The sequence below is a fragment of the Aptenodytes patagonicus genome, chromosome 5, assembly GCF_965638725.1.
Source record: "Aptenodytes patagonicus chromosome 5, bAptPat1.pri.cur, whole genome shotgun sequence".
Lineage (NCBI taxonomy): Eukaryota > Metazoa > Chordata > Aves > Sphenisciformes > Spheniscidae > Aptenodytes > Aptenodytes patagonicus.
This window is the reverse complement of record NC_134953.1, coordinates 8,240,291-8,266,185: the sequence shown is the minus strand read 5'-3', so window position 1 is coordinate 8,266,185 and position 25,895 is coordinate 8,240,291. Positions and strand designations below refer to the sequence as shown.

General features: G+C 46.6%; 1 protein-coding gene and 1 long non-coding RNA gene across 7 annotated transcripts; one reads left to right on the top strand and one right to left on the bottom strand.

Annotated features, from left to right (window-relative positions):
- Window positions 1-1,102: 1,102 nt before the first annotated feature.
- LOC143160607 (dual specificity protein phosphatase 13B-like) lies at window positions 1,103-24,762 on the bottom strand. 3 transcript variants are annotated; one of them, XM_076338459.1, is made up of 6 exons: window positions 24,325-24,761; window positions 21,423-21,629; window positions 18,377-18,405; window positions 4,720-4,927; window positions 3,379-3,599; window positions 1,103-2,212 (listed from the first exon to the last, which is right to left on the bottom strand). In XM_076338459.1, the coding sequence occupies exons 4-6, from the start codon at window positions 4,878-4,880 to the stop codon at window positions 1,986-1,988; spliced, it is 609 nt and encodes a 202-aa protein (XP_076194574.1). In that variant the 5' UTR covers window positions 4,881-4,927; window positions 18,377-18,405; window positions 21,423-21,629; window positions 24,325-24,761; the 3' UTR covers window positions 1,103-1,985. The 3 variants fall into 3 exon arrangements, with proteins under 3 accessions (XP_076194574.1, XP_076194576.1, XP_076194575.1); XM_076338461.1 differs by lacking the exons at window positions 18,377-18,405; window positions 21,423-21,629 and having other exon boundaries at window positions 24,325-24,762; XM_076338460.1 differs by lacking the exons at window positions 18,377-18,405; window positions 21,423-21,629; window positions 24,325-24,761 and adding an exon at window positions 11,616-12,123.
- Window positions 1,755-25,341, top strand: LOC143160608 (uncharacterized). Of its 4 annotated transcripts, XR_012995416.1 has the most exons (7): window positions 1,755-1,806; window positions 1,976-2,239; window positions 6,275-6,401; window positions 6,994-7,136; window positions 9,539-9,621; window positions 21,167-21,295; window positions 25,246-25,341. It is a non-coding gene; the product is annotated as an uncharacterized LOC143160608 (long non-coding RNA). The 4 variants fall into 4 exon arrangements; XR_012995415.1 differs by lacking the exons at window positions 21,167-21,295; window positions 25,246-25,341 and adding an exon at window positions 14,515-15,065; XR_012995417.1 differs by lacking the exons at window positions 21,167-21,295; window positions 25,246-25,341 and adding an exon at window positions 14,234-15,065.
- The last annotated feature ends 554 nt before the right edge of the window (window positions 25,342-25,895 follow it).

Here is a 25,895-nt window from a genome sequence, read left to right as displayed (position 1 = left end):
TATCATTTTATTTCAATTATTAAACTGTTTTTATCTCAACCCACGAGTTTTTCTCACTTGTGCTCTTCCAATTCTCTCCCCCATCCCACCGGGTGGGGGGGCGTGAGCGAGCAGCTGTGTGGTGCTTAGTTGCCGACTGAAATTAAACCACGACACCTTCGCTCTACAGCCGAAAATGGCTGGCTGGCCTGAGTCCTGCTGCTGCTGCTAAAGGCGAGGAGAGTTTTCCTGTAGGTGGGAAGCATAAGGAAATGCGGTTCTTGCGCTTGGGGCATCTCTATAGCCAGATCCACTGGGTTTTTTTTCCCCTCGCTTGTTCTGTAAGTTGAAATCAGTTTTTTAGAGTTAATTGGTAACTGAGACATGCATATTAAACTTTGATTTGGGTCTGAAGCATACTTTTAAGCTGACTGTTCCTACTTGCTGTGTTTTTGTTGACCTTGCAGAGCAGCCCCGGAGCTCATGAGCAGGTTTCCTTATGCAGGGAGGTAAAGCAAAGAAGCGCTCCAGCACTGCTCTCCTGCTGCTCGGGGATGTCCAATCCACAGGCTTAGCCCAAAGCAAAACCCGCTGAGATGCCCTCGGTGTGAGGGTCAGGTCCTCAGTGCCAAATGCTCTGCCTTGTGCTCTCACTCCTATAGCCTGGCCCACATAGCAGATGTAGGTATCCCCAAAGAGCATTATAAAAGGTGCGGAGTTGTCTGTCCTGAAGGCAGAAATCTGCCTCGCACACAGCACCGGGAATGGCAAGGAATGTTTTTCCTTGTTGCTGTGCCGTTCTTGAGCAGCCAGCGCACATGGTGGGGAGTATTCATGCCTTTGCATTCCTGAGTTTGGTACTAGGAATGCAAACAACTGCCATCCCCGAGCTGGCTTTGTGCTGCGAATGTTTGTCTGCTGGGAACCGAGAGCCAGATGTGCTTCACATAGTTTCCAGGCAGCACTGATCCATCAGATGACAGTAGCTATTGAGTGCTCTTATGGTGGCCCAGAGACACAAAGATGAAAGCCTGATGCCTGTCAGCACCTCCCTTGCCATTCGTGTGTCCCTTCAGTTTTCACCTGAGTCCCCTCACAAAAGCAAATGCCATAGAACACGATGTTGCGATGTTAATGACCTTTATTTCTGAGAAAGAAGATCCCAAGTTTTATAACGTTGAACTGTCAGGCAAATTTGGGATACGTTGAACTTTGTTGTCAAATGCTTTCCTGCGCCCGCTCCCACTGCCCACGCAGCTGTTTGGAGCCTCAGCTGGGAACCCACCTTTCTCTTCGGAAGCATTTTCCACAGCATCTCCTAGATGAATTTTACTAGGGAAGATGAACAACATTTGAATGCCCTCTCGAACAAAGGTATTTTCATGGAAGAAAAAAAAAATTAATCTGACGAACAGTCAAAGGGAAAACACTATAGAGAGAGCTGGAATAGTTTCTTAGAGTGGCTTGTGTTGTTTCCCAGCTGCTCTGCCTTTAAACAGCCTCTTACCCCCAACTCAGGGGCTCCACCAATTGTAAAAGGAAGAACTAACCAGTGCCAGATTCAGGTCTCAAAATACAAACCATTTTAGATACGGGGAGCAAAGGGGTGAGGGGCTGGTTCATAAGAAAACTTCTAAGCATTATTGTAGCATAAATAATATGGCATCTTTCACCTCAAATAGCCTAACGCTTCATAAAGTGATATGAGCTTCACTAGTTGCTGAAACACAGCTATTTCTGAAGTGGAACCTGATCTCTCTTTTTTTTTTAACCAGCAGAGAGCAATGTTTTAAGGTGGAGAGTGAAGGATACAACATGCAACCAATCGTAAGTATAATCTAGGCGGGCTTTGCAAAATGGAAAGATCAAGTAAAATCTACTTTTAGTAATAACATGCATTCTGGTGTATCATAAACTTGCGTCCTTAGTTTACAAATGCAGTTCATTTAAAAGAGATTCAGGAACCACAAATAACACTTTGTCCTCTCTCTTTCAGCGATACTCTCTTACAGCTCTTTGGTAGCAGATGCTCTGGTTCCTTTCCTTTCTTCGTTTAGTTTAATGTCCAAGTCCCGGAGCTGGCTGAGGAACCCTGAATTTGGGCAGATGTCTCTGTGAGCACTCACTGTTTTCAGAGCATCCACGAGTGTCATGTTTTCATGGATCATTAAAAAGGCGAGCACTAAAGACGCAGAGCGGCTCACCCCCATGGCACAATGAACAAACACCTTACCTGCAGAAAAAAAAGAGGCACAGCAAGGTGAGTGGGCTTTAGCATTTCTAAAGTGAGAAGGATGCAGGGAGGACAAAAACTACCAGAAACAAGTTGGGAAGACAACGGTGACAATTAGCAGATACTCATGTTTTCAGGGACGGTTAGCATAAGATCATGTCATACATCTCAGGCAAGGTGGTATTTCATGCTGACCTCATGCGTCTAGCTTAAGCCTCAGATTAAAGTAGCTGAAATTTTCTGTGGAAGGAGAAGCTTTCTGTGACTAAACTTGTTAGTATAGTTTTCTGCGCGGGGGGGGGGAAACCAGTTTTGGCAAAAAATTTTGGCCCAGCCCTGACTGTGATGACTGACAAGTCCCATAAACTCTGTAGGACAGTCTGCCTGTAAAAATGCACTCATAATTTACTGTATCTCAGCAGCCCAGTGTGAGCTATAACTGAGGGTTTAATAAAGCACTCCAGTGAAAGCAGCAGATCTTGCAGCCAGAGTCAGAGCAAACTCTGGAACAAATGGAAATTATGATAACTAGGCCATAATCCAAACTCTGTTGACAAAAATTCAGCAGGCTGTGGGTCAGGCTCGTAGTTTTTGACTTAGTTCATTAACTTCTGCTGCTTCTCTAGCTTAATAGACAGTCTGAACAAAGCTCCAATTCTGCGAAGCACTTAAGCATGTGAAGCATTTAAGCCAGCGCTGAAGTGCCGCTGCTCCCAGCTGAGTGCATCGGGAGCGGGAGCAGGGCTGCGGTACAGGGGGGGGCAGGATCACCGGGCTGGAGCCCGTGCCGGTGTGCCAGGGCTGCGAGGTGCGTGTGGAGGCACGCGGATCCTGCCAGTTCCTGCAGGATGGACCCGCGGGGGAGCACCCGCAGTACCATAACCTCTGCCCTTCCCTCTCGCTCTGCTCCTAGAGTTGGCCCGTCCTCCCACCGTGCTGGGCTTGGGGCAGCCAGCCTTCCCCAGCTCCCAGGGACCTGGCCACGGCCACCTTCCCTGCAGTGCATGGCGTAGGCGCCCTTCTCCCATCCTACGCGTGGCGGTTCTGCGTGTGCCTTCTCAAACCGTGTGCCGAATCTGAGCTTTGCTGGCTGCCTGTTACTGCAAGGAGAAGCCATTTGGCTCGTGCTGAAACTTCCTCCGAAAGCTTCTCTGCCTCCCTCTTACCTCCTGAAGTGTTTAAGGCTTTGCCTATGAAATTGGCAGCATCGTAGAAGAAGATACTTAAATCAAAGGAAGGATCATCAAATGCTTCTACTCCGTAGTACTCTATTTGCAGATCTTTGTAATATTTGGCTCCTGTGTTGATGCTATATGGCCCATCTGCTGCATTAAGGATATGAGTAATGTTGAGGCTTTGAAGAGTAGTTTTGCTCCTAGCAGCCCACCTGTTGAAAGACATGAAGGGCTCATTGGCAACACTCCTAACACTCTGCTAAAATAGCATGGTTTAAAGTTAGTGCCTGCTCCCGCTAGGGAAGGATGCAGGAACTGCAGCTTGCTTACAGAGTAGCAAATTTCGAGAAGCACTATAGTGCTTTGCACATGAAAAATGTGATATGGTGTTGCGGAGAGCAGCAAGAGCACAGACTTGCCAGTGGGATACTGTTAGTTAAGCAAATGCTTCCCAGCAGTTAATCCCTGGGAACGTGGCTTACTGTATAAAGTGGTCAAGATTTTCCTTTAAATAGTTGTTTAGCAAATTCTAGAGCTAATCTCTCATTCATAGCGTGCATGGGTCGCAAGGGTGAGAACCCACACAGTTGCAGCAGCACCTCGTTCCTGGTTCGGACATGAAGCGGCTGCATCATGCTCACCAGCCAGGCTCTCCCCCCTTCCCACCATAGACTGGGACTGAAGTTATTCCACAAAACTGTGATCCTTAACTGATGTATTCATGAGGAGGAGGAGTTGGGAAAAATGAGCTGGTGATCCATGTAATCTGCAGCAATCCAAATAGAAGGAAATGGCAATAAATAGAAGTGGTCACAAGAATAAGGTATTTGCATGAAAATTCCTGTTTGATATTTTCAGTTTTACCATCTTTGAAAGAAAGTTTGGATTTGGACTGGCAAAATCCCTGTTGTATAATTCATTTGGGTTCTCCTCCATCTGGCTCTTGGTCCTGCTACTCCTATTTGAGTGTGAAGGCTACTGTGCTCTTGTCTGCTGCCTTAGAGCACAGTTCCCAGGGCAGATAACACATCCCAGAGTTGACACCAAACTGGGATGGGTTCTTTAAGGACTTTTGTCTGGAATACAAATAATTCTTACCCTGCCAAATCCGCTGTGGTTCACAGAACACAGAAAACCCAACTCAGACACACTATGACTAAGTCACCATTTTGTATGTCGTATTTTTGTTGACATAAGGATGTTATCAGTTTTGGAAGCCTGTATCGCAAAAACATTCCTGCAGAGGCAAAAGCTGCTCCCCAGTGTACCACACCCCTTCCTCCTCCTCCCAGGGACCGATAACAGCTTAATGATAGGACTGTATGTTCTTACGCATCTCCCAGGTAAATATTTGGCCAGACTTGGTCCACATGATTATCAGACCCTCCTCTGAACCAAAAGAGCCGCTGGAGGTCTGATAGCGCTGGTGTTTCATAGGAAGCTCTGCTCCCTGCGCTGCTAGTCGGAGATGAAGAGTCTCTGGTGTGAGGCATCTTGCTCCTCTCTTGCACGCACCCGGGCTATATCAGAGACAGCTTTTCTGAAATGAGTTAAGAGGAAATTTTCATACAGAAATAATATTCCCCAGAAAGTAGTCCTGTTCATTACCCTTCAAATAGCATTACATTATTATAACTGGTGTGTGCAGCAGGGCCCGCAGGTGTTGCTAAAAGCATCCATAGAGTGGGACTGACTTGTGGTAGGACTCTACAGGCATGTAATTCATCCCCTGAAAAAGCAGCAGCATAAGACGGTACGGTTTAATTTCTTGTCAAGTAACGCTGTTGAAAAAGAACGTCCTGTGCCACCCGAATGCAGCAGTGGCTGAACCTCGTAGGTGCAGGTATGATTTCTGTTACTGTAGCGCTGATGAGTGTATGCAGGAAAGCTCCAGTACTTTATGTTGGAGAGTTATCAAAGTGTTTGTGTACACTTGATTCTGGTTAGTTAGAACTGGAAGTTTTTGAAAGAATGAATCATTGGACTGACTTACACTTACAAAGCATCCAGGGCCAAGGTGAAAATCTTAGGATGTGTAAGACGTATTCACATAGTATACATATATAAAATGTATGTGTGTACAACTTTCATTTATAGGGATGTATTTAAACACATGTATACACCTACTTATACATATATGTATACATATAAAGGGATTTTCACATGTATATATACTTATCTATACATATGTCTGTTTGTATATAAATAGAAATGAGAATTTGAACTAGTTTTTTCTCTCTCTCAGGTGAATACCCCTGAACACTCAGCTATACTGGTATACTTGCGTCTCTCTGTCTCAGCCTCTCCTCTGGGGGCTGTTCCACTTTGTATAAATAATGTGATAGCTATTTGCCTCCAGAGAGAGGCTGTTTCTCTTGTCTGAGGGGTAGGGTACTTACCTGGGATGTGAGAAAAAAGAGCATCTGAATTTTGGGAAATTATAGAGCTGAAAGTTCTGGCTTTGTTGCCCTGTTGAAAATCCCATCTAGCGCTGTTTTGCTCCCTCACAGACCATGCGGTGGAATACGGGCATCCCTTTTGCAATGTTGCCTGCTGGTTTAGAGCCAGGAAGCTCAGGCCAGCCGGTCCAGCCTGAAGCAGAGCTCAGTCAAGAGCAAGAATTCGAAGATATCCAAGCAGTCCCTTCTCTGAGACTTTAGGAGCATTTCTCCTGCCAGGATCTCATTATCCTGTATTGCTGTTCTCGCCCCCAGAGAACATTGATGAGCTTTGTTTGGTTGCTTGTTGGTATTAAAGCCATTATCAACGTGGGAGCCACGCTAGAACTCTTCCCAAAGTGGGGTGGCCGGTGTTTATTCTGATGTGGCATCAGCTTTCACTCTAATGCCTGAATGCCTAAATCTAGAGTTTGGGTTTATTTTCACAGCGATTCCAGAAAACAAATGCAGATGGGACCTTTGGAAGTCATCTAGCCTGTCCCCTGCCCCACAGCAGCAGCAGCCTGATGGACGTTGCTCCTAAAGCAACCACAACAACTTTGTCCAAACATCCAGGTACGTTATTTTTAACAGTGTAGGCTGATTTGGGGAACAAGCAGAAAGCAAGGGAGAATATCATGTTGCTTACGGAAAAAGAAGTAGAGATGATGCAAGGCGTATCATTGAACACACCACATATATTTCTGTGACCTCGGCCTAAATTTGCTTCCCCTGCCCCCTTCTCCCTCCTCCTCCCCACAAATGTTAAGAGCAGTTACAGCTTTTTGCATGTTCCAATAAAAAGGAAGTCTCCCTAGGGTAACTACCTAATAAGCAAAATATGAAAAGCACAATAAAAATAATGGGAGAGATGGAAAAAAAGCTGACTGGTTTTACTTTTAACAGTGAAGGAGAACAACTGCAGGGAAGCAGAGAGGAATATAGGGATAAAAGCCTAGGAATTTTTCAGGGCAGATAACATAACACCAAGAGCTTTGGTGAAGGAGTATGTTGTGCAATCCCAGCACAGATTAGCATGAAGAATAGCACAGGAAAAGGTATTGTGCATTGCCCTACAAGTTTTACTGCCTTGCGAAAGTCATGCACTGTGCTCAGGAGCTACTGCCAGCATTGTCATGATGACCTGTTTGTACTTTCACTGATACAGAACGTTAAGCTGGAGCAGTAAAAGGAAATCAAGAAAAAGATAATACAGCTTCTACATCAGGAGATTCATACGGCCACAGGCTCATTTTCAAGGAGCGTGGCTGGCTCAATCACTGCAGATGTTTAAAGGCTGAAGTTGTGGAGGTGAGCAGATGGATACTAAACTTTCAGTTCTCCTAGCCCCCACTGCTTTAAACTTCTGTTGTAGCCTGTCAGCTAGTTACAGTAATGGAGATGATTAGCAGAGAGAGGGAAAGAGGTGATTAGCAGAGAGAATTACATTGCGAGGCCTCTTGTTCAAGACCTAACTTTGAGGAGGTTCTCCAAGAACTGAGTCGTTTTGGTGCTGGTGAAACTTAGCAGGCGACTCCAGCCTTTGCAGCCAGGGAGGTGCTTTGCAACAGAGCTCCCTTTCATCCAGCAATCCTCCTTCCAAAAAGTGCGTCAACATCGTTTGCTTCTCATGACTAATGCCAGACAAATGAGCTCCTCGTGTCAACACGAAGCATAGCTCCTCCCAAGCACACCGCTCTGTCCTGCGCTGCGCTGGCCTTGAAATTGAATTGCTCTGCAGGGCCTTTGGGGTAAGCTTGGAAATAGCTATACCAGATGATTGGACTAATGAGGAAAGTAATAAGAATTTTTTAATTGAAGGCCAGGGACTTTGCTGAGGGTTTCCCCCCCACCCCTTCTACTTTAAGATACTGCAAAGCTAGCAAAAGCGCTGCCACTGATTACATTTCTCTAAGCTGCTCCCTCTGGGTGGCTCCCAGAAGCTGCTCTAGTTGGAAGCAGCCAGTGACTGCAGGAGGGCAGGAGCCCCTGTAACTGGGGAAAAAAAATAAAAATTGTCTTACAAGGCCACTAACGTTTTCTGCAGAGATCTAGACCATGCAAGTTAGATAGGATTACTTTTCTTTTAAACTGTAGCCTGGAAGTATCTAAAGACCATCTCATTAGATTCTTTTTTCCTATCTTTCTTTCTCTCCTTTTTTTTTTTTTTTTGTGGTTAAAACCAAAACAACAGCAACAGAAAAAGCCTTCTACCTATAGGAGACGTTTGAGACTGGATAGAGGTTTTAAGGGCAATCCAGATGTATTAACCTCCTTGCTTCCCCGGGGGAATACAAGGTAGCACAAGCTTTAAAACTGTTTTGTCACTAAGCATCAGTTCCCAGACACCCAGAGCACGGGGGCGCACCCCAAATGGCCAGGGCCTGCTTGGCTCCACGTCTGAGCTGCGGAGCCTGAGTCACCTCTCCAGCTGTCACGGAGGCTTGGATTTCCCTGGAGGGCACGAGAGCCACCCCGGAGGCAGAGGCCGCGGGTGGCTGTGGGGCCGGCATCGCCCAGCTGCAGGGAGCGCCCAGGAGGGGCTGCGGGTGACTCCCCGCACTGTTTGCGTGCAGCTGGGTGCAGCTCCCAAGGGACTCGGTCATTCCAGGGCCTCGTCTACCACAACCTAGCTGAGCTTTGTATCTCCCTGGTATTATCCAGCCACTTGAGTAGTACGGTCTGCAAGGCCTTTTTTTTTTTTTTTTTTTTTTTTTTAAACTTTTCTACGCTGGAAACAATTGCCGTTTTCTACTGAAGATTTTTCTGGCAAAGAAAATAAAAAAATGCACAACCCCCACTGACTTGAATTGGCTAAAGCATTTAACAGATTTGTGTTGCATTTGCGGATTCCAGTCAAAGAAAACTCAGCAAAGTTCTGGAAAAAACACACACTCCAATATTGTAGATTCGAAATAGTTCATGTTGTTATTTCCAAAAAAATTACCGTTTCCATTTTTCTATTCAAAGTTACTTCTGGTTTGGAATTTTACTTTAGCATTGCATAAAATCTTTTAAAATATTAAAACAAGATGAAGTGGCTTGTTCCTAGTTGAGAAAAACATGGTTTGTTTAACTAAAAATGAACACAAACTAACTGAGCAGCCACTTACTCACCTAGCCTTCACTTTTACCTCTGCAACAGGGGGAAATCCTCTTGCCATTTTGCCATGGTTGTTACCTTGTCTCCTAAAGACCGAGCTGAGCTGTAGAGAGATTAAATGACCGTCTGAAGTCCCAAGCGGAGTCTGTGGCAGGGCATTAGTTGGGCCCCAAGTCATCTTTCCTCTATCCCTTTCGCTGGCACCTCCCTGGCTGGCCCAGCTCTGCTTGTGGTTATGATGGTAGCCCAGATGGGGACAGGTGTCTTTCAATAACAAGGTCTTACATGAGATTATGGATAGCCTCGGGCACAGCAGGGCACTGATTTTGGCTGGACCTGGGGTCACTACAATAACACAAACACTAGATAACAATAACATGATACAGAAAGCTCTTGCAGCCAAATATCCTAAATTCCCTGAATCAAAACCTGACAAACTAAATAGTTCAAAATACCAAAGCATGAGATCAGAGTATAATTCACGGGGGAAAAAAAAAGAAGCAGCCTCTTGATGCATTTGAAATTGCTCTCTACTCTGTTTTTTTCTTCTCTTTTCTCTCAGCAAGCATCTCTGCACTTATCTTTTACACTCCTTGCTCTTTTCTCTCAGGTAGTGTTTAACGCTATGGCTCTTTGTCCTCCTGATGGAAAAATCCAGATGGAAAGAAGTGTGGTTCACAGGGAAATGATCATGTAAGTGGAATTAATCTTTCAGATACTGTAATGTGAAATCTGATCTTCCTTTTTGTTAAGAAGACCCAATCTGTGTCTCTACATTTTGGCCAGAATCTGATGCTAAGAGAACCCAGGAGTCTCTTGAGGTAGAGCTGAAAGCCTCGTGTGCAGAAACAGGCACATTTAAAAGCAATAGCAAAGTTAAAACAGCCAGATGGGAACCTAGCAGGCAACCGAGAGGGGAACTCTCTGTTTTCCTTGCAAGCCTACAGGGGCTTGTTTGCAGGAATTAGAATCTCTCACCAGCAGTTCACTGCAGCTCTAATACCAAGTGGTATTGAAAATGAGAAGCAGGTTATGGCTGATGGTTTAAATGGGGCACCTATGGGAATTTAGAAATGAGATCCTGGACTCGTCTTGGTGTAGACCGTGCACATGGCAGAGCAATATTGCTTTCTTGGCTGACTGCATCATATATTATGGCCTTTTATTTTGCCCACACTCAAACAGCAGGGAACAGTAGAAGTTCATTGCTCCTGCTCGCTGTTTAAACCCTGATCTGCCTCACCAGAGGCAGTGCCCCTGAATAATGGAAAGCAGAATCGGTCCCTCGGCCTCAGTGCGGGTACGTGTTCAATGCAGCACTGTATTAATGCCATTGCCATTATTCCGGAGTGAAGAGAAAAGCAGAATGTACAATTAAAGCTCTGTTTGGTTCGGTTTTTAAGAAAATTTACTACCCGGGAAAGATGCCAGATCGAGGGCTCTGGAAAACACAGCCCGCTCTTTAACCGCAGCGTCGGGAAGGAGCAGGAGCAGCCCTGCAAGCCTCCTCCACGGCTACCCCCTCGGCTCAGCTCACAGATGCCCCTCGCCCTACGCCGGCAGCCGTGTTTTACTGGGTGGGAGAAAACCTGAGTCTTCACACCTCTTCACTGCTTGGTCTCCTTCCTGACACCTCCGTTCACGTCCGGCCTGGCGCATTTATGATGGGGCCCTCTGGCTCCTCCAAACTGAGCTGGAAGGTACCAACTTCTGCTTGCGAGGAGCCTGAGCTGGGCTGGAGAGCAAAAGGCTTCTTCCTCCGTGAGTCCCCCTGCCGCCGCGCAGGGCTGCCCGTGGGGCTGGAGGGGCTGCTGCAGGGCAGAGACAGCCTGCCGCTACCCCCCCACCACCCCCACGGGAGCTGCGAGCACCTGGGGAGGGCAGGGACAGGCGAGGCTGTTTCAGGAGTGGGAGCAGTTCAGAGGGCAGGGCAGGTGAGGGTAACCAGCCTCAGACAGGGGTTCGGATAGCCGGGAGAGCCGGCGGTGGTGAGGCAGGTCCCAGGTGAAGCGGGAAGTCGAGGGGGTGCCTGGCCAGGCACGGGCAGAGCTGCGAAGTAGCGCAGGTGGCGATGAAGCCCAAGTGTCTCGGCTCAGATGGGCTCCTGAGTGAGGTGGGGAGCCGCAGCGAGGCCTCCCACCGCTCACTCTCGTGCAGCTCCTTCCAGCAGCCCTATCTAAAGTCACACGGCCACCATCGTCCTTGGACAAGGCAAGCCCCCAAGAGGGGGGGAGCTTGCCGAGCCGGGCTCGTGGCTCTGCCAGCAGGATTCAGGCTCGTGGGGGAAACTCACCTGTGCCCTGCTGGTTTTTGGGGAGAGGACGTTATTGCTAGCTCATGGAAGTGCTCCTGGAGAGCATTTCCTTTCTTTTGCGATGTAACCGATTTGCACATATTTTCCCAAGACCGTATCTTTCCAAGGGGGGAGAACCTCCATGCTGCCTCCAGCCCCCCAGCTCCAGCCTGCCTCCCCCAAGCCTCCTGTTTCAGAGCCATGCAGCCGAGGAAGAGGCACCTGCCCACGCACGGGACTAACGCTGCAGGAAAGGATGCTTGGAGAATGGGGGCGGCGGGTGGAAAAACGGGGAGTCCTGCTTGCAGTGACAGGCCATGGCTGTGGCAGGATGACAGCATTTACATCTGCAGCTTTCGGATTCAAAGGAGAGGAAAAAAAAAAGAAGTATTACCTTAGCAGCTGGCATCTCTGAGCTATTCAGTGCACCATCCCCAGCAAGACAGCGCTGCCCTCCACAGGCTCCTACCATAATTTCCGACTCGGCTGTGGGTATCTGTCATGCCTAGGGTGACGCTTTCCCCTTTAATTCTCTTCTGGGGCACTCCTGTCCAGGGTACCACTGCTAGGAATTAAAATACCCCAAAACTACTGTTTTTCTTGACACATCTCGACTACGCCCATGCTTCTCCCTGAATTAAAGTAGCTGTAGTTTTAAGTCCCGCTGCCAGCAGCCATAACTCTGCTATATGCTATAATCGGGAGAGCACGCAGTCACCGTGCAGCTAGCTGCTTCTAAGAGTAGAAACTTCACTCTAATCTTATATAACGCCAGTAATGGAGCAGAGAGGCTGTGGCTTGTGAGGAGCTTAGACAGAAACCTTCCTTGGGCAGCCCGTGCCCTGAGGGCAGAGGAGCTCCAGCGAGAGGAAGAAAAACAAAGTGACCTTGATACTGGTAACAGTCCGGTGAGCGCTGCCACAGCCAGCGCTGCGCCGAGATTTCATCGGTGTCACAGGCTGTCGATAGGTGTAAGTTATGGGCAGTTCTGACACAAATGGTGTCGAAGAGACCAGACTCTGAAAGAGGGGGGGGGAAAATGCCTTGCAAGCTTCGGGAAAGACAAACAAGGATGTTAATATATTGCTATTAAAAGGGGCTCCAAAGCACTTGCCCTTCTGCAGGCAGTATGGATTTGTGTGACTGTGGATTAAAGTGGTTTTTTTTTCTTCTCTTTGATTTACTTCTCAAATGATTTTTCTCTGACTGCTGCTGTCAATACAAAATTGACAATGCTGTCAAGCTTGCAAGATTTCAGAATATTTGAAGGCACAAGTAAAGGGGTTTTGATATTCCTCAGTCGTTTGGCAGTGGTATCTTTGAGCTGTCTTTCCCTGCACTTTTAACATAAGCAGTGAAGTGCTCTCCTTGCCTTGCCTTGCTTGAAAGGGTACATACGAGAAAGGCACCTTTTTCTAAGGTTGACAAAGCTGTACAAACTCTTTGCAGCAGAATCAAGAACAAAAAGACGTCAAAACTCTACAGTGGAAGATCTATTTTGGCACTTAAATTTTTTCAGGCACATCACAGAGCTTTCAAGGGACACTCAGCTTTGTTGGGGCAGAGCAGGATATTTTTTCTTTAGATTTTTTAATTGCTGACTTTAAAATCATTATTTTCTTTTTTTAATTGTCATCTTTTAAGTAGGGTGATAGTTTGTATCAAAGGAATTGACCACTGATGAGGTGTATGAGAACAGCTAAGAGGAGGTACTAACACCTAGAACTGGGGTTTACTTTCTCTTGCAAACTTTAGATTGTGTGTCTGATTAATTTCTTATCTTGAATTTGAAGAAATAAAGCTGGGGGGTTTATTTTTGCTCCTCCCTGGTATTTGGGGTACCAGGTAAAGCAGAGTGCGAGCAACCAGGGAGCTGCCTAGTCAGGGGGTGTGGGTCAAGCGGCGTGCGCAGCCACCTCTCCGGGCTGTGACGGATGAGGAGCCAAGGGCAGGGGGGACACGCTTGCTGCTCCGTGAGATGTCCAGTCCCAGGGTCACTGGGAGAGCTTGCCCTGCCATTTGCTGGCTTGTGGGAAGGAGTTTCCCTGGCAGGCCCTGCCGCTGCGCTGTCTCTGCGAGGAGCCGGCAGCGCGGTGCTGCCCTACTCCCCAGATATCATGTTGATGCCACCTGAGTCGTGCGGCTGGTCAGGCAGGGCAGGAGCAAGGGTTGTTATGTGCCTGCAAGTTTTTGAAGGGTTTTTTTCACCTTTATCTTGTCAGGTTTTATGCTGTTGTTTTTCTGATGCTGATTCTTCCTGAGGCTTGGTGTGGACTGTAGATCGATGCCGAAGCCGGTAGGGTGATGGAGGGAGGAAGAACCTCCAGCAAAGCAGCAGCCTCATGGCTCCCAAGAGGGTGAGTCAAGCACAGGTATCAGGGAGGGGTGCAGCCTTGCTGGAGGTTCTGCCTGCTGGAGGCGGTTTATAATAGACAGCTTGGGAACAGGCTGCAAATATAACAGTCCATTTTCCCAAAGCAAACCCCAGTGCCTCCAGCACAGCCCTGGGAAGGCTGTCCTCTGCTTGAGAAAGTTGCTGTGAGCAGGAATACATTAAGGACTGCGAGCTTCTCAGGTACAATGGTAATGGGAGCCATCCGTGAGCTATAAATAGCATTAACATCCTTTCTCTCCAATGCCTGGCATCCCAAGCAGTCATTTTTGCTGGTGCTAGTGAAAATGAACAAAGCTTTGAACAGCTTTTATTTATGTTATCTTTGCAGGCTGGAATTTTGCGAGTAGTTTTTCTCACCGGCTTTGAATTTTGAGTTTATTTTAAAGAAAAATATTGGCATTTTCTCCTTTTGGATTTTTTCCTTTTTTAATTGTCATACACTACTTTCATATTTTTAGCAAAACTATATGGGAAACGCTATTGTGACGGGAGAGTGGGGATTGCAGGAAAAGGGGAAAAAAAGAGGAAAAAAACCCCGAGAAACCATAATTTAATCTTATCTAAATCTTACATACATTTTTAACAAAATACTGAAAATGTTTTGTTTTACAATTAAGCAAATAACGCAAGGTGCTTTGGCGTGATTTGTGGTGTTTACATGGACGGATCAGAAAGAAATAGTTGTTGCAGTAGAAGGAAAATCTTTACGTGCCTATCGGACAAGGTCTTCCTGTGATTTCAGAGGAAACAAAGATGTCTTTTGTCAAGGAGCTACGAAGAGCCGAGAGCAAAACTGGCAAAAAGGACTCTCTTCAAAATATTTAGGGTACGCTCACTGAAGTCCTGTTATAAAACGATAAAGTCTCACACGTTATGCAACTCTCCTTTGCTGTTACAGACATTCAGGAAACACAAGGTCTACAAAACACAGATTTTGCCCTGGGATAACCCCGGAGCCACTGCTACTAGATCAACTGGTAGAGCTGGAAGAATTAGGCAAGCTTTCAAATAAGCAAGAAGGGCTATATTTTTTTACCAATTATGCCAACTGATCTAATTATACCCTGCCTTTACTGACAGCCCTTGCCTTAGAGCAGCACAGCAGCACTGCTGTTACTGAAACGCTGTGATTTTTCATATTGCCAGAAGATGGCAGAAGAAAGCAATCTTGAGTGATTTAAAAATACAGACGGTATACTCATGACTGGCTTTTAAAGGGAGCTGTTACTGATACAGAAGAAACTGCACTGGTTGGATGGATGAAAAATGTGAAATGTACTGTACGAGTTAAACTGGCATTGACCTGAGTGTATACATCAAATTACCTACAAAAATCAGAGAGGTCGGCGGCTTTGAGTTAACTGAAGGCTTTATTCCTCCTCCCCAGCCAGAGCGACGCTTCCCTTGTACCCTTCTAAAAAATAAAAGAAAACCGAAGAAAACTTGCAAAGGTTATTGGGCATCAGTGAAAATTATCAGGGGCTTATTAGCCGGTAGGAGTTATTTCCGAACGGCAGCACTGCGCCGGCCCCAGGGGTCCCGGCCCTGGTCCCTGCCCTGGGGGTCCCGGTCCCGGCCCCGGGGGTCTCGGCCCTGGGGGTCCCGGTCCCAGCCCTGGGGGTCCCGGTCCCGGCGCTGGCGTCCCGGTCCCGGCCCTGGGGGTCTCGATCCTGGGAGTCCCGGTCCCGGCGGTGGGGTCCCGGTCCCGGCCCTGGGGGTCTCGGCCCTGGGGGTCCCGGTCCCGGCGGTGGGGTCCTGGCCCCGGTCCCGGCCCCGGCCCTGGGGGTCCCGACCCTGGGGGTCCCGGTCCCGGCGGTGGGATCCTGGCCCCGGTCTCGGCCCTGGGGGTCTCGGCCCTGGGAGTCCCGGTCCCGGCGGTGGAGTCCCGGTCCTGGCCCTGGGGGTCCCGGCCCTGGGGGTCCCGGCCCCGGTCCCGCCGCCGCTCCCCGCCGGGTGTCCCCGCCAGACCGCGCCGGCTCCCGCTGCCGGTGGGTAACGTGAGGCGGAGCCTGCTGCCGACTTGCCTCTAGCCCACGGCAGAACGAGGCATCGAGGAGGTCTATCGGCAGCCTTTGCGGTTCGCCCGGCGAGGGGACAAAGCCTCAGGGCCACGGAAGCCGTGCTGGAAGCCCCGCGGCAGCGGGCCCACCCCAGAGCCCCCCTCCAGCGCCGGCTTTCTCACCTATCCTTCACCCTTCCTTTTCTTTTTGTCCCCCACAGCCTGAGCTAACCTCCCTGGAGCTGATGGAGGCAAGGTGCTCGGGGGGGGGCAGGCAAATAGGGAGTTTTTTACTAGGACCAGACCTCCTGCGCAGTCTGCAGTAATTAAAAGCATCATGAGGTTTAGGAAGTAGCTAATCTATTGAAGGCTAAAAGCTGGAAGATACGCAGGGGGAGAATCACTCTAAAGTTGTCCTGTTTCTTACGCTGTCTTCCCCTAGACTCTGCTCTGGGCTGATGGAGAATGATTGACTAGCCAGACCTTCAGATCTAACCTGCTTTGGCACCTTTTCCACCTGTCTTATGAATGAGGTGTCCGCGATATCCATTACTAAATACTGAATAAAACACGGGCACTAAACATCCCGCATCTGCTTCCCAGGCTGGGAATACATTTGTCACTATGACCCAAGATTCATTTCACAGTGGCGGCAAGGAGGAGGATGACAAGGGATCAGGAGTGAAGAAGCAAAAGAAAAACGTTTACAGCAACTTTCAACTGTTGTGACGATGAGGAAGAACAACTGATGATATGGACGCCCATCACCTGGGCAGGAACACCCTTGCTCCATGAGATGATGTTCACACATACCCCAGTGCCCTCACACCTTCCCCGTCAGGGTTCTGATCCTACTTGGCTTTTTAAGGTATTGTTCCTTATATTGCTCCTTTTGGTAAAATGACTTTGTTCCCAGCTTGGTTCTGCGGTTAGCAGCAGGAAATCAGCTTCATCTTCTAAGGAAAGAGAATGATGGAAGCTCTGCGGCTGCTGGCAACGCCACAAGAGCACTGCCAGCATCCATGAGCTTTCTTTTGCCCTTTGGCTGCCCACCTCTGTGTTACGCGGTCCCACCTGCTATTCAGAAGTAGATTAAGCCTTCCTGAAAATGAATAGGTTTAACAGAGTGCAAAATGACTTTGAATCCGCCACGTCCAGGACGTCCTACAACCTGGGTCCTTTCGCCAGGCTTCCAACAACTGATCATCTAGGTCAAAGCACCTCCAGGGTATGCTTAATGCTGCTCTGGACACGAGGTGAGCAAGCACATACTCTTTACACGTTGAGGTTTTAGTAGGTATGTGTGTATGGGGGAAACAACACTCTATAGGCATCTGTCCTCCTTCCATGCTTGAAAGGAAAATCCTCTCCTTTCAGCACTGAAGCACTAGCTTCAAAACGTTAATTTGCCATCTTTTTTAGTGAAGACAATAGTGAGAAACAGTTCAGCACAGGTACTTTATCCCCAAAACAAAGGCAAATCAGGGCTGTCCTGGAATTTGAAAGCTCTGGGTGGAAAGGATTTTGCAGAGCTTTCTGTTTCTGTTCTATTGAGTGAGGTGTATATACCTGAGAGGGGAAAAGCGTATGTGCAGCTGAGCTCAGAAGGGAGGAAGCTCCTGCACAGCTGAGACAATCGCAGTTGTGGTGCTGGATCAGGTCTTGAGAGGGCTACACTGAACTCCGCTCTTCTCCTGCCGCTTACTCTTGACCATTGCCACAAGTAAGGGCTGAGACTGGGTGGATCAGTCCTAACCCAAAAGATCAAATCTGGTCTGAAATGCAGGAGCCCAGAGCTAGGTCAGCTCAGTTGGGCCCTTTTCTCTCTTTCTGGGACCGTCAGATGCAGGAAGGTGCTTACTGGCTTGCTGACTATTGGAACAGAAAAAGGTGCCACAGAGCTGAGGTGCTTTCTTATCCTGACTTACTAAATGCCTGTCCCACTTTCTTCACCCATGGTGATAGCAGACTGTGCTAGGGTCTGCTGATCACGCCTGTCCCATTTTCTGCCTTCCTAGGGTCATAAACAATTGTGATCACCAAATAACTCCAGCTCGTCCCCCTGTTAGCTTAAGCATCCTGTTGATGAATCACAAAAGGGTGACGACAGGCTAAAAAAATTTAAATTGGTTAAAAATTCAGACTCCCTCTGCTAGCAGAGGTGCTGGCACGGTGGCGAGGCTCTCTTGACACACGCGCAGCCTGCCTTCTGGCCAGTTACATCTCCTCCATGCAGGATGCTGCATCTGGACTTCACAGCTCCTCTACGTGGCTACACATGCTTTCACAGCCGGATCTATTAGCACCAGCCGGCCCCCCCTTGCAGAGATCTGAAAGCGTGCCACCTTTTGGCACAGGAATGCAGCCTGCTGCCCCCAGAGGAAATAAAGACAAAATCCCGGCCAAAGAGGGAATCATGAGAACAGAGCGAAGGTTATGACTTTCTAAGTGTTTATCTTCAGTCTGCATTTGATGTCTGGATAAGGCGGCGACCAGTCTCTTACAGAAACCTAAGGCAGGTTAAACACCACAGAGGAAAACAGTGGCTTTCCTGAGCTGCAGGACAGAGGATGTGCAGGACCCCACCATTCCCCACTCGCAACCTCTGTGGCTGAGGTTTTCATGCCGTGTCCCTTCCTAAGCCCTTCAGATCTGAGCTTTAAGTATGGTCGATACAGCTGCCCTTCTTTTTTATTTCTGAAAAGAATGGCTTTCCCTTTGTACTGTTTGCATTTTTGTCATGCTGCTTTTGTTCACTCACCGTTTTCCTGAGTTTAGTAAAGAAGCTGTCTGTGAAAACAAGAACAGAAAAAAAGAAAATTATCAGACTTCCTTTTTTTTATATATGGGGGAGAGATTTTTAAAGGCAGAAAGGGGAGTCTATCAGGTTATGCACTTAAGTACTATTTATGCCCTTGAAAATCTTTTGCTTACAGTGCTTAATTGGTCTGTGCAAATCTATTGCCAGAAGAGGTAATTGACCATTTTTATAGAAGGACCAGTAACAAAAACGCTCCAGGCTATTGTTCTAGAAATTAAAAAAAAATTAGGAATTATGGAAAGAATATGTTTCAGGGCATCAGCCAGCCTCTCCTGAAACTATGCAAATTCACTTGGTGAAAACAACAGCAGACACAATGAAATGAGTTGTATATGAAGAACTGAGATCTCAAATGTGATATTATGCAGAAGGTAAAGAGTCTGTACTAGATAAGTAACAGCTCGATGTGTTATCAAGGGTGCACTTTGATTTTGATGAATGTTAAAAGAACCTTTAGCCTTGAAAATAAAGAGGATAATTTCTCTCTAGGCAATGGCTGCTCATGAAAGTCATAAAATAAGAGCACTGGAGCCCTAATTTTATAGTGCTTTTTAAATGATTTTCAAATGGTCCAGCTGCTTTGTGCCACAATAACACAAGGCAGAGATATTTACGCCGGCGATAATAAGCATGCATCAGCCTGCCCGAGCTGCTCTCCGCAGGCAGCCTGCGTTAGGCGAAACACACGTGGAAAGCTGATACTTGCCAATGTGGATTGATCACAATTACACCGTGGCTAGAGCAATCCCGGGAAGCCGCTTTTTCCACCGGACAACTTGATTGTTTTTCTTGTCTGTGTCTCGCCTGCGAAGCACGGGATGTACGTGGATGGCGATGCTGGTTCTATTTTGACACTTGAGAGCCTGCCAGCTCTCTATGCCTCTTAGGCCATACCGTCCTTGGCAGACTTCTCTGTTCGGAAATAGGAGGGCGAATTCAGCCCTGGGTTGCGCCGCTGGTTCTTGGTGGGAGTTTCCCCAAGGATTAATTTGTCCCCAGCGTTGGTGTTCTGACGTTGAGCTGTGTTATCTTGCACAGAAACGCACGGGTGCAGCAAGTGAACTCTGGGCAAATGCTACGTAGTTCTGCTGAGATGCTGGAATTGCCACCAGCATCCTTCCCCAGGCATTTTACTTCTGCATGTCTAGGACTTAAGTCTAAAACTACGATTTGTTTTCCAGGACTGCTCTAAGATGAGAACTACCCAAGGGCAGTCTAGCTTAGCTTGTCAATTTGGGTAGTCATTTCAAAAGTCAGGTTAGTATTTTATCTTTGCAGTCCCCTTGCCTTTGCGAGACATTGACAGAAGACAGGGTACTGGGAGAAACCTGTCTTCTGAGCAAGCAGAGTAGGGTTGAAAGACCAGTTCCTTTATGAAATATTTGTGTAAAATTAAAGAACTTGGCTCTTTCTGTGTTCACTAGTGCTGGAGACACAGCACGGTTTGTGTAAAGAGAATTTTTGTGGGAATGGGGAATTCTGAGCAGGAAAAGAAGGCTAATTTATGGCTGAAAATTTATTACATTTGCTGTAAATCTCAGGTCCATAAAGCTCAGATAGAGCTGGGCAGAGGGCACGGTGGGACGAAGGTACGTCTAGAAAGTCCCCGGCCATTGAGCATCTATTGTCACCAGGGTGGGAAAATTCTGTCCCCCATCTGGGGGACTTCTTGTACGTGTTGGACTACATTTTTCCCCCTTTTCATTTGCTGATCCCGATGCAGCAGAACAGGTTAGCATCTTTTTACGTCCAGGGATGTCCTTCAGAGCTTTAACTTTAAACAGGGGCCTATTTTCTCTTGGAGTTGAGTTTTATGAGTTTTAATGAGCAGAATGGACAACAAACTGGGAACATGTCCTAGAGGAGCATCTAGCACATTTGTTGCCTCCATTTAACCAAATGACTGAGGAGTGACTGGAGTATACAAAATTCAGAAACCCTCTACCCCCTAAACAGAGAGGAAAGATAGGTTTGATGCCAAAGCTTTAGGTCATGTTCCTTTCATCTTTATCTCATATTCAGATTGTCTGTCTGACGTTTCTCCCTGTCACTTTTTTAATTTCATAAGAGTTTACATAGGTGTATACTGTATCTCAGTTCAATATCTAAATCCTGCAGCTTGATGAAATTGCTCGCTACTGGATAACTCTTTGGATAGCATTGCCTAGAGGAAAGTGACGGAAGATCATGCGGTAAGCCAGCACAAGGGAAGCAGATCTGCTTTTTCTAAGAATACAGTGAAGCAAGATTTTCCCTTCAAAATAAAAATGAATACATGTAGTGCTGTTCCAGGCTGCACGGAATAGTGCCATGGTCACAGATTGCCTAAGTTCATACTTCTGCCTCACTCGTATCTCATCTCATCTCTGAGAGATCCAATTTACAGCAGCTGAGATAAAGTAGCCTCCAGGGTATTACATTCATCCCTTTCATAAATCAAGAACCACTTTTTGTTACTAGACATCCGAGTCCAGAAAGACAGGAAAACACATGGCATTAGGCTTTGTAAATGGCCAACTGGCATGTCTCTACGATAGCTCTTTGCAGTTTTTGGCTGTTTCTCAAACCAGAAAGGAACAATTTTTGTGTTGTGTATTCTGATGAATCAATACAGAAAAACTTAAAAAAATCAGTGGTTCCCGACTGAGAACTCAGAACTTTCTCCCCACTCACTAAAATACAGATCATTCCCTTCTATAATTGCTTTTTTTTGTTTCTCTCCTGCTACAGAAGATACACTCTGATGATTACCAGTAGACCACGTGTGATCCTTGCCACTGATGTGGACATAGTTTTGTTGGTTACTCCTAATCTTTCAGGATCCTGCTGTCCTCCCACCTGCCAATAGAGACAATGTCTGTAAGTGGATAATTAGGCTTACCCAAGTGGTTGAGTGAGGTTTAGTTAATGCTGCTAAAGTAATTTGTGATCGCTTAGTGAAAGTGCTGTGTAAGAGCAGCGGCTTACCACCAGGAGAGGGACTCACCATTTGGCCTTGTGAATGTACTCAGAGGCGGTACAGAAACGTGCACCGAGGTGAAAGTCAACCAAGTCCTCTGCAGGTATTCCATAATAATGCATTTCCTGGCCACGGACAGTTTGGTCTCCTTTGCTTCCCTATGCAAAATGTGCTGCATTCAGTGCATGGGTGACACCAAGCCTCCTCAGGTCTTCCTTGTTATGGGCTATGGAGCTGTGGAGAATCACGTACGAAAGCTCACAACAAAAAGCAACTCAAGGTATCTTGTTGCCTTGTAATATGTTCCAGTCTGTAGAGCCCAGTGCCCACCGCGCTTTGAGACATGTTGTGTAAGAAAGAGTAATGTAGTAAAAGACAGGTAAAAGGCTGTGATTTCTGAATACACTCAAAATTTATGTGGAAAATGCAGAATTCCAAGTTATTTCACTTCTGCAAAGACAGTTTCCTGCCTATAACCTCCTGTAAATTTAGCAAGTGTTACAGGCTCCATTTGACTACAAAGGCATTGGGAATTACTGGCCCAAACACCTTACAAAAATTCACTTCATGAGGTAGCTCAGGTCCTCCTGTAATTGGACTTGAAATATGTATGTTGAAAGAACACGCTCAGGTTTTAGCATAGCCTGTAACCATTTTGCCTCAGCCTGTAATTCTACGATGTTTCTTTGCGGGAATGGTATTAGCCTTGCTAATCTGGCTAAACTCCAGCTGATAAGCCTGCCTGCTTAAAATTCAGCATGAAGTTTGATTTCTGCAAGGTATTTTACATCTTGTGCCCTCAGCTGCTTATTACGTAGCACTTTTAACAATATTTTGCCTTTCAACCCAAAGGGTCTTGGCCTTGGCCTTGCGTATCAGCAATGGCTGATAGCCAGACAAATGTTTAATAATCAGTTTGTTGACCACTTCAAAGTCCTCCAGGATGAAAGACATCCTGTAAAGTCAGCCATCCCTACTTTATTTTACTAGAGATATTTCACTTGTTTAAAGAGGCTGATCATCAAATTTCTGGCAAAGTCACAAGGAGAAATATTTCTTATAAAATACAGCATTAATTCTAGATTGATCTTTAATTTCCAAGTAGCTCCTCAGAAACTGCGCATAACTGGTTCCACAGAAACAAGCAGTGACAATTTATGATACTGCTTTGGGTTTTTTTAGCTATGGCACAAATCCCGATACTGGCACAGGTTTGCTCAGTAACAGAAACATCCTCTGTTTATTGACTTCGCTGAGTATTGGGTTGGGCCCTAAATGCAAATCCTCTCTATATTCCCCATTGCCACCTCAGAAAGAACCCAAGAAACCTCATTCTCAGGTGTTGTTCATATTTGTCTTATTGACGTTGGCAGAATAAAGAGAATTCCATCCATAGCACTTGATAAACTTCCAGTTTCACTGATTGCAATCTGTAACTCTGTATTTAACCTCAGTATTAGCGATCAGCTGTTGCATTAGCAAACAAACCTGTTTACATTTTTATTCCTGTTAGCTGAATGTTCTCCAAATTCATCTTTTCCTTGCTACATGTACACACTGTTGTTATCTATACATGTTTTTTCCCCACCATTTTTTTTTTTCAAGAGACAGAACGCAATTGAAAATAAACATGCAAGAATAATTTGGAGCACATATACCCACAGGTTTTAAAAGGAGGTCTTAAAACTGCACTTAGAAGAATGTCTAAAAGGAAACGATGGTGTTAAGACAATACAATTTCAGTGGTATTTATAGAGTTTCAAATCTTTGCTTTTACTACCTGTTGGGCTCAGTTCTGCAAGTCCTTATTTCTCCAAATGGTTCTAATAAAGTAAAAAAGTTAATTTCCAAGTATAGTTACGAGGTTTAACTGGAAAGGCAAAGGCTGGTTTCCTACTCCTGTCGCCAAAGCAGTTCAGCGAAGCATTGCATGTTGCGCTGGCTTCTGTCTTTTCCCCACCCAGGGCCAGGCCAGCACAACCGTCTTTCTGGCTGCCTACCGGTGCCTACCAGCGGGCAGCCACCCGCTGTGCACCCGCCTCGTCTGCAGGGTGTCACGCTCCCCATCGATTAGAAATGCGGTGAGACTAGGAAGCAGGCTGCAATTTGTAATCCGGGCTTACAAAATCTGGTTTTGCTTCCCCGGCGTCATCTACCTCATTTTTAGGCTTTCCTTTTTCGTAGCTAAAAGAATGTCCGCTTTTCGCTGTAATCAATGGGCGATTAGCCAAAGGACCGTTAGTTCCTCCCGCTTCTCTCATTTAGGAACTACTGTAATTGTACTTTCCAGATATTTCAACAAGTTTGCAACCTGCTGGTGGTGGAAAGAACTTGCTTTGGCATAACATTGGGCTCTAGGCATGTTGAGCGCAGATGACTGCGTGCTTTCTCCACGCTCCAGAGTGAAACAACCATCCGCGCAAGTTTGAGAGACAAACAGTGAAGTCTGCTGTCATTCAGAATATCCAAATTTTTTTTTGGTCAGAAATTTCAACTGCAAATCAAGTTGTCGTACAAACAGCAAAAATTAGAATACTTTTTTTTTCATGTGAACATTTCCATTATAGTTAAAATTAAACTGAAAAATGTAAAAACCAATCGTAGTTCAATTTTAAGGCTACTCAGGATCATGAGTCTGTCTTGTGCTTTTTATGGTAAATGTTGCAACATTTATAAAATCTATATGTTGAATAATTATAAGATAATGCAAAGCAATAGAGAGAGTCTTATTCTCTAATTAATTTTACTCTGTTCTGTAGGTTCTTTCTTTAATGGACAGTCCTTTTGCTTTCTTCTGTGCTAATCTTAAGTCTATTTTAAGGCAACGAAATTTAACAACGCTAACTAAATAAAGTAGTTGGACAGCATATGTTAACAAGTACTGTATTCCCCAGCCCTTCAGAACAGCTCAGCCTCAAATAACACTTACATATTGCCTATGTAGAGATTAGGCCAGTCTTCACCCACGTGATTTAATTCCACCTTGCAGCTGTCCAGGCTCTCTGGCAGCTCCTGGGCAGAGGGAGTGCCAGGCTCGGGGCATTCCTGGGCTGTCGGGGTCTGACCGTCTTCAGGCGCTGACCCCTTTGGTGGCCAGACGTGGATTTAGGCAGGGGAGAGCCGGCTGGATGCTGCCGCTGCAGAATCCACAGGGGAGGTGTGGGGTTTTTTTGCTGAAGCATTTTCCTTGCTGCCGCTTGATGTTCCCAAGCAGGTGGCTGTCTCTAAATACGGCACGCGTCTTGACGCCTCCCTGGATTAGCTCAGCGCTACATCCCTGATGGAGCGGGGAACTGCCACAAAAATGAGAAGTCTGCATTAAGTGAATCTTATGCAAAAAAACGGTACTCCCCTCCCCACGTAAGCTATATAGCTGTGCCTGCCAGCACAGAGCTTTCCCCGTGAAAGAAATGTTGCTCAACGCAACCGAGACACAGTCCCAAATGCCTCATGTGACCCAGATCTAATAATAAGCTACCAGGAAAGAGGGGACAGCTCACATCAGGGGCGAGTTCAAAATAGACCATGAGAGCAGCTGTCCTGGGCCTCACCAAAGGTCCATCGAGCCCACTATCCTGCATCTGACTGTGGCTGTAAGTGGATGCCTACAGAAAGTAAGAACACACAAGCATGAATTACACTGCTTTCTAACACTCTCCCAGCTTCCAGCTGGCTGCAGCTCATGAGCTTCCAGATCTGGATGGAGTTTCTAAGTATTTGTAACCCTGAATGGATTTCTGTTCCGTAAAGTTTTCCAGTTACCCCTTGAACGTTTACAGGCTTTCACCCTCTGCAGCATCCTGTGGCAAGGCGTTACACAGCTCACCTAAACCCCCTCCTCTTGTTTCAGACCTGGCTTCTACTGACTTCATCTGATGCCCTCAGTTCTTGTGCTGGAAAATAAAATTAAGGGAAGTTTCCATGGGAATTTTACACGGCTCCCTTCAGGTGACACTGTGGTTTTGTGATTGCTTTAAGCAGATTTAAGTCTGCCATAGCTGTAGCTGGGACAGTCCCTTTCATGGTGCTCTCTGCTCACAGACACACACTCGCAGCCTCCGCTGAGCTGGCACTAGCCCTCATGACCCACTTGGTAAGGTGGCTCAAAAGAACAAAAGATTGGTTTTCAGATCCTTTTCAGAGGAGGTCTAACTCTTCTTTCAGGCATAGTCTTTTCCCACGGGAGGAGCTTGTTCCTGAACCGTATGCATTCTGCTGTGGGCTTTGTCAGATGCATTCTTCAACTAAACACCAAAAAAAAGTTGAAAAGGGATAAAGGAATTAAGAACAGATTGAGGGGAGACCCCATGATAAGGCAAGCCTGGGGCAGGAAGGCCTGTGAGCCTGTTTCGGAGGAGATGGAAGGTAATCGGCTCCTCATCAGGCTGGCAATTCCTGCGGGCTCCTGGGAGGGTACACAGGCACCGCTGCATGAGCCTAGGTGCTCCGGCCAGCTCAGCAGGTACCCAGCTTACCTTTAGGTACTTAAATATCTTTCAA

Bases quoted from the DNA above. Each gene is read 5' to 3' on its own strand.
- LOC143160607 (XM_076338461.1), bottom strand. From the start codon at position 4,880: ATGCCTCACACCAGAGACTCTTCATCTCCGACTAGCAGCGCAGGGAGC. The intron at 3,600-4,719 runs GTAAGAACATAC...GTCTTTCAACAG, and splicing joins AATATTTACCTGGGAGATGC to GTGGGCTGCTAGGAGCAAAA. The intron at 2,213-3,378 runs GTAAGAGGGAGG...TTTTTTCTGCAG, and splicing joins AGCCTTAAACACTTCAGGAG to GTAAGGTGTTTGTTCATTGT.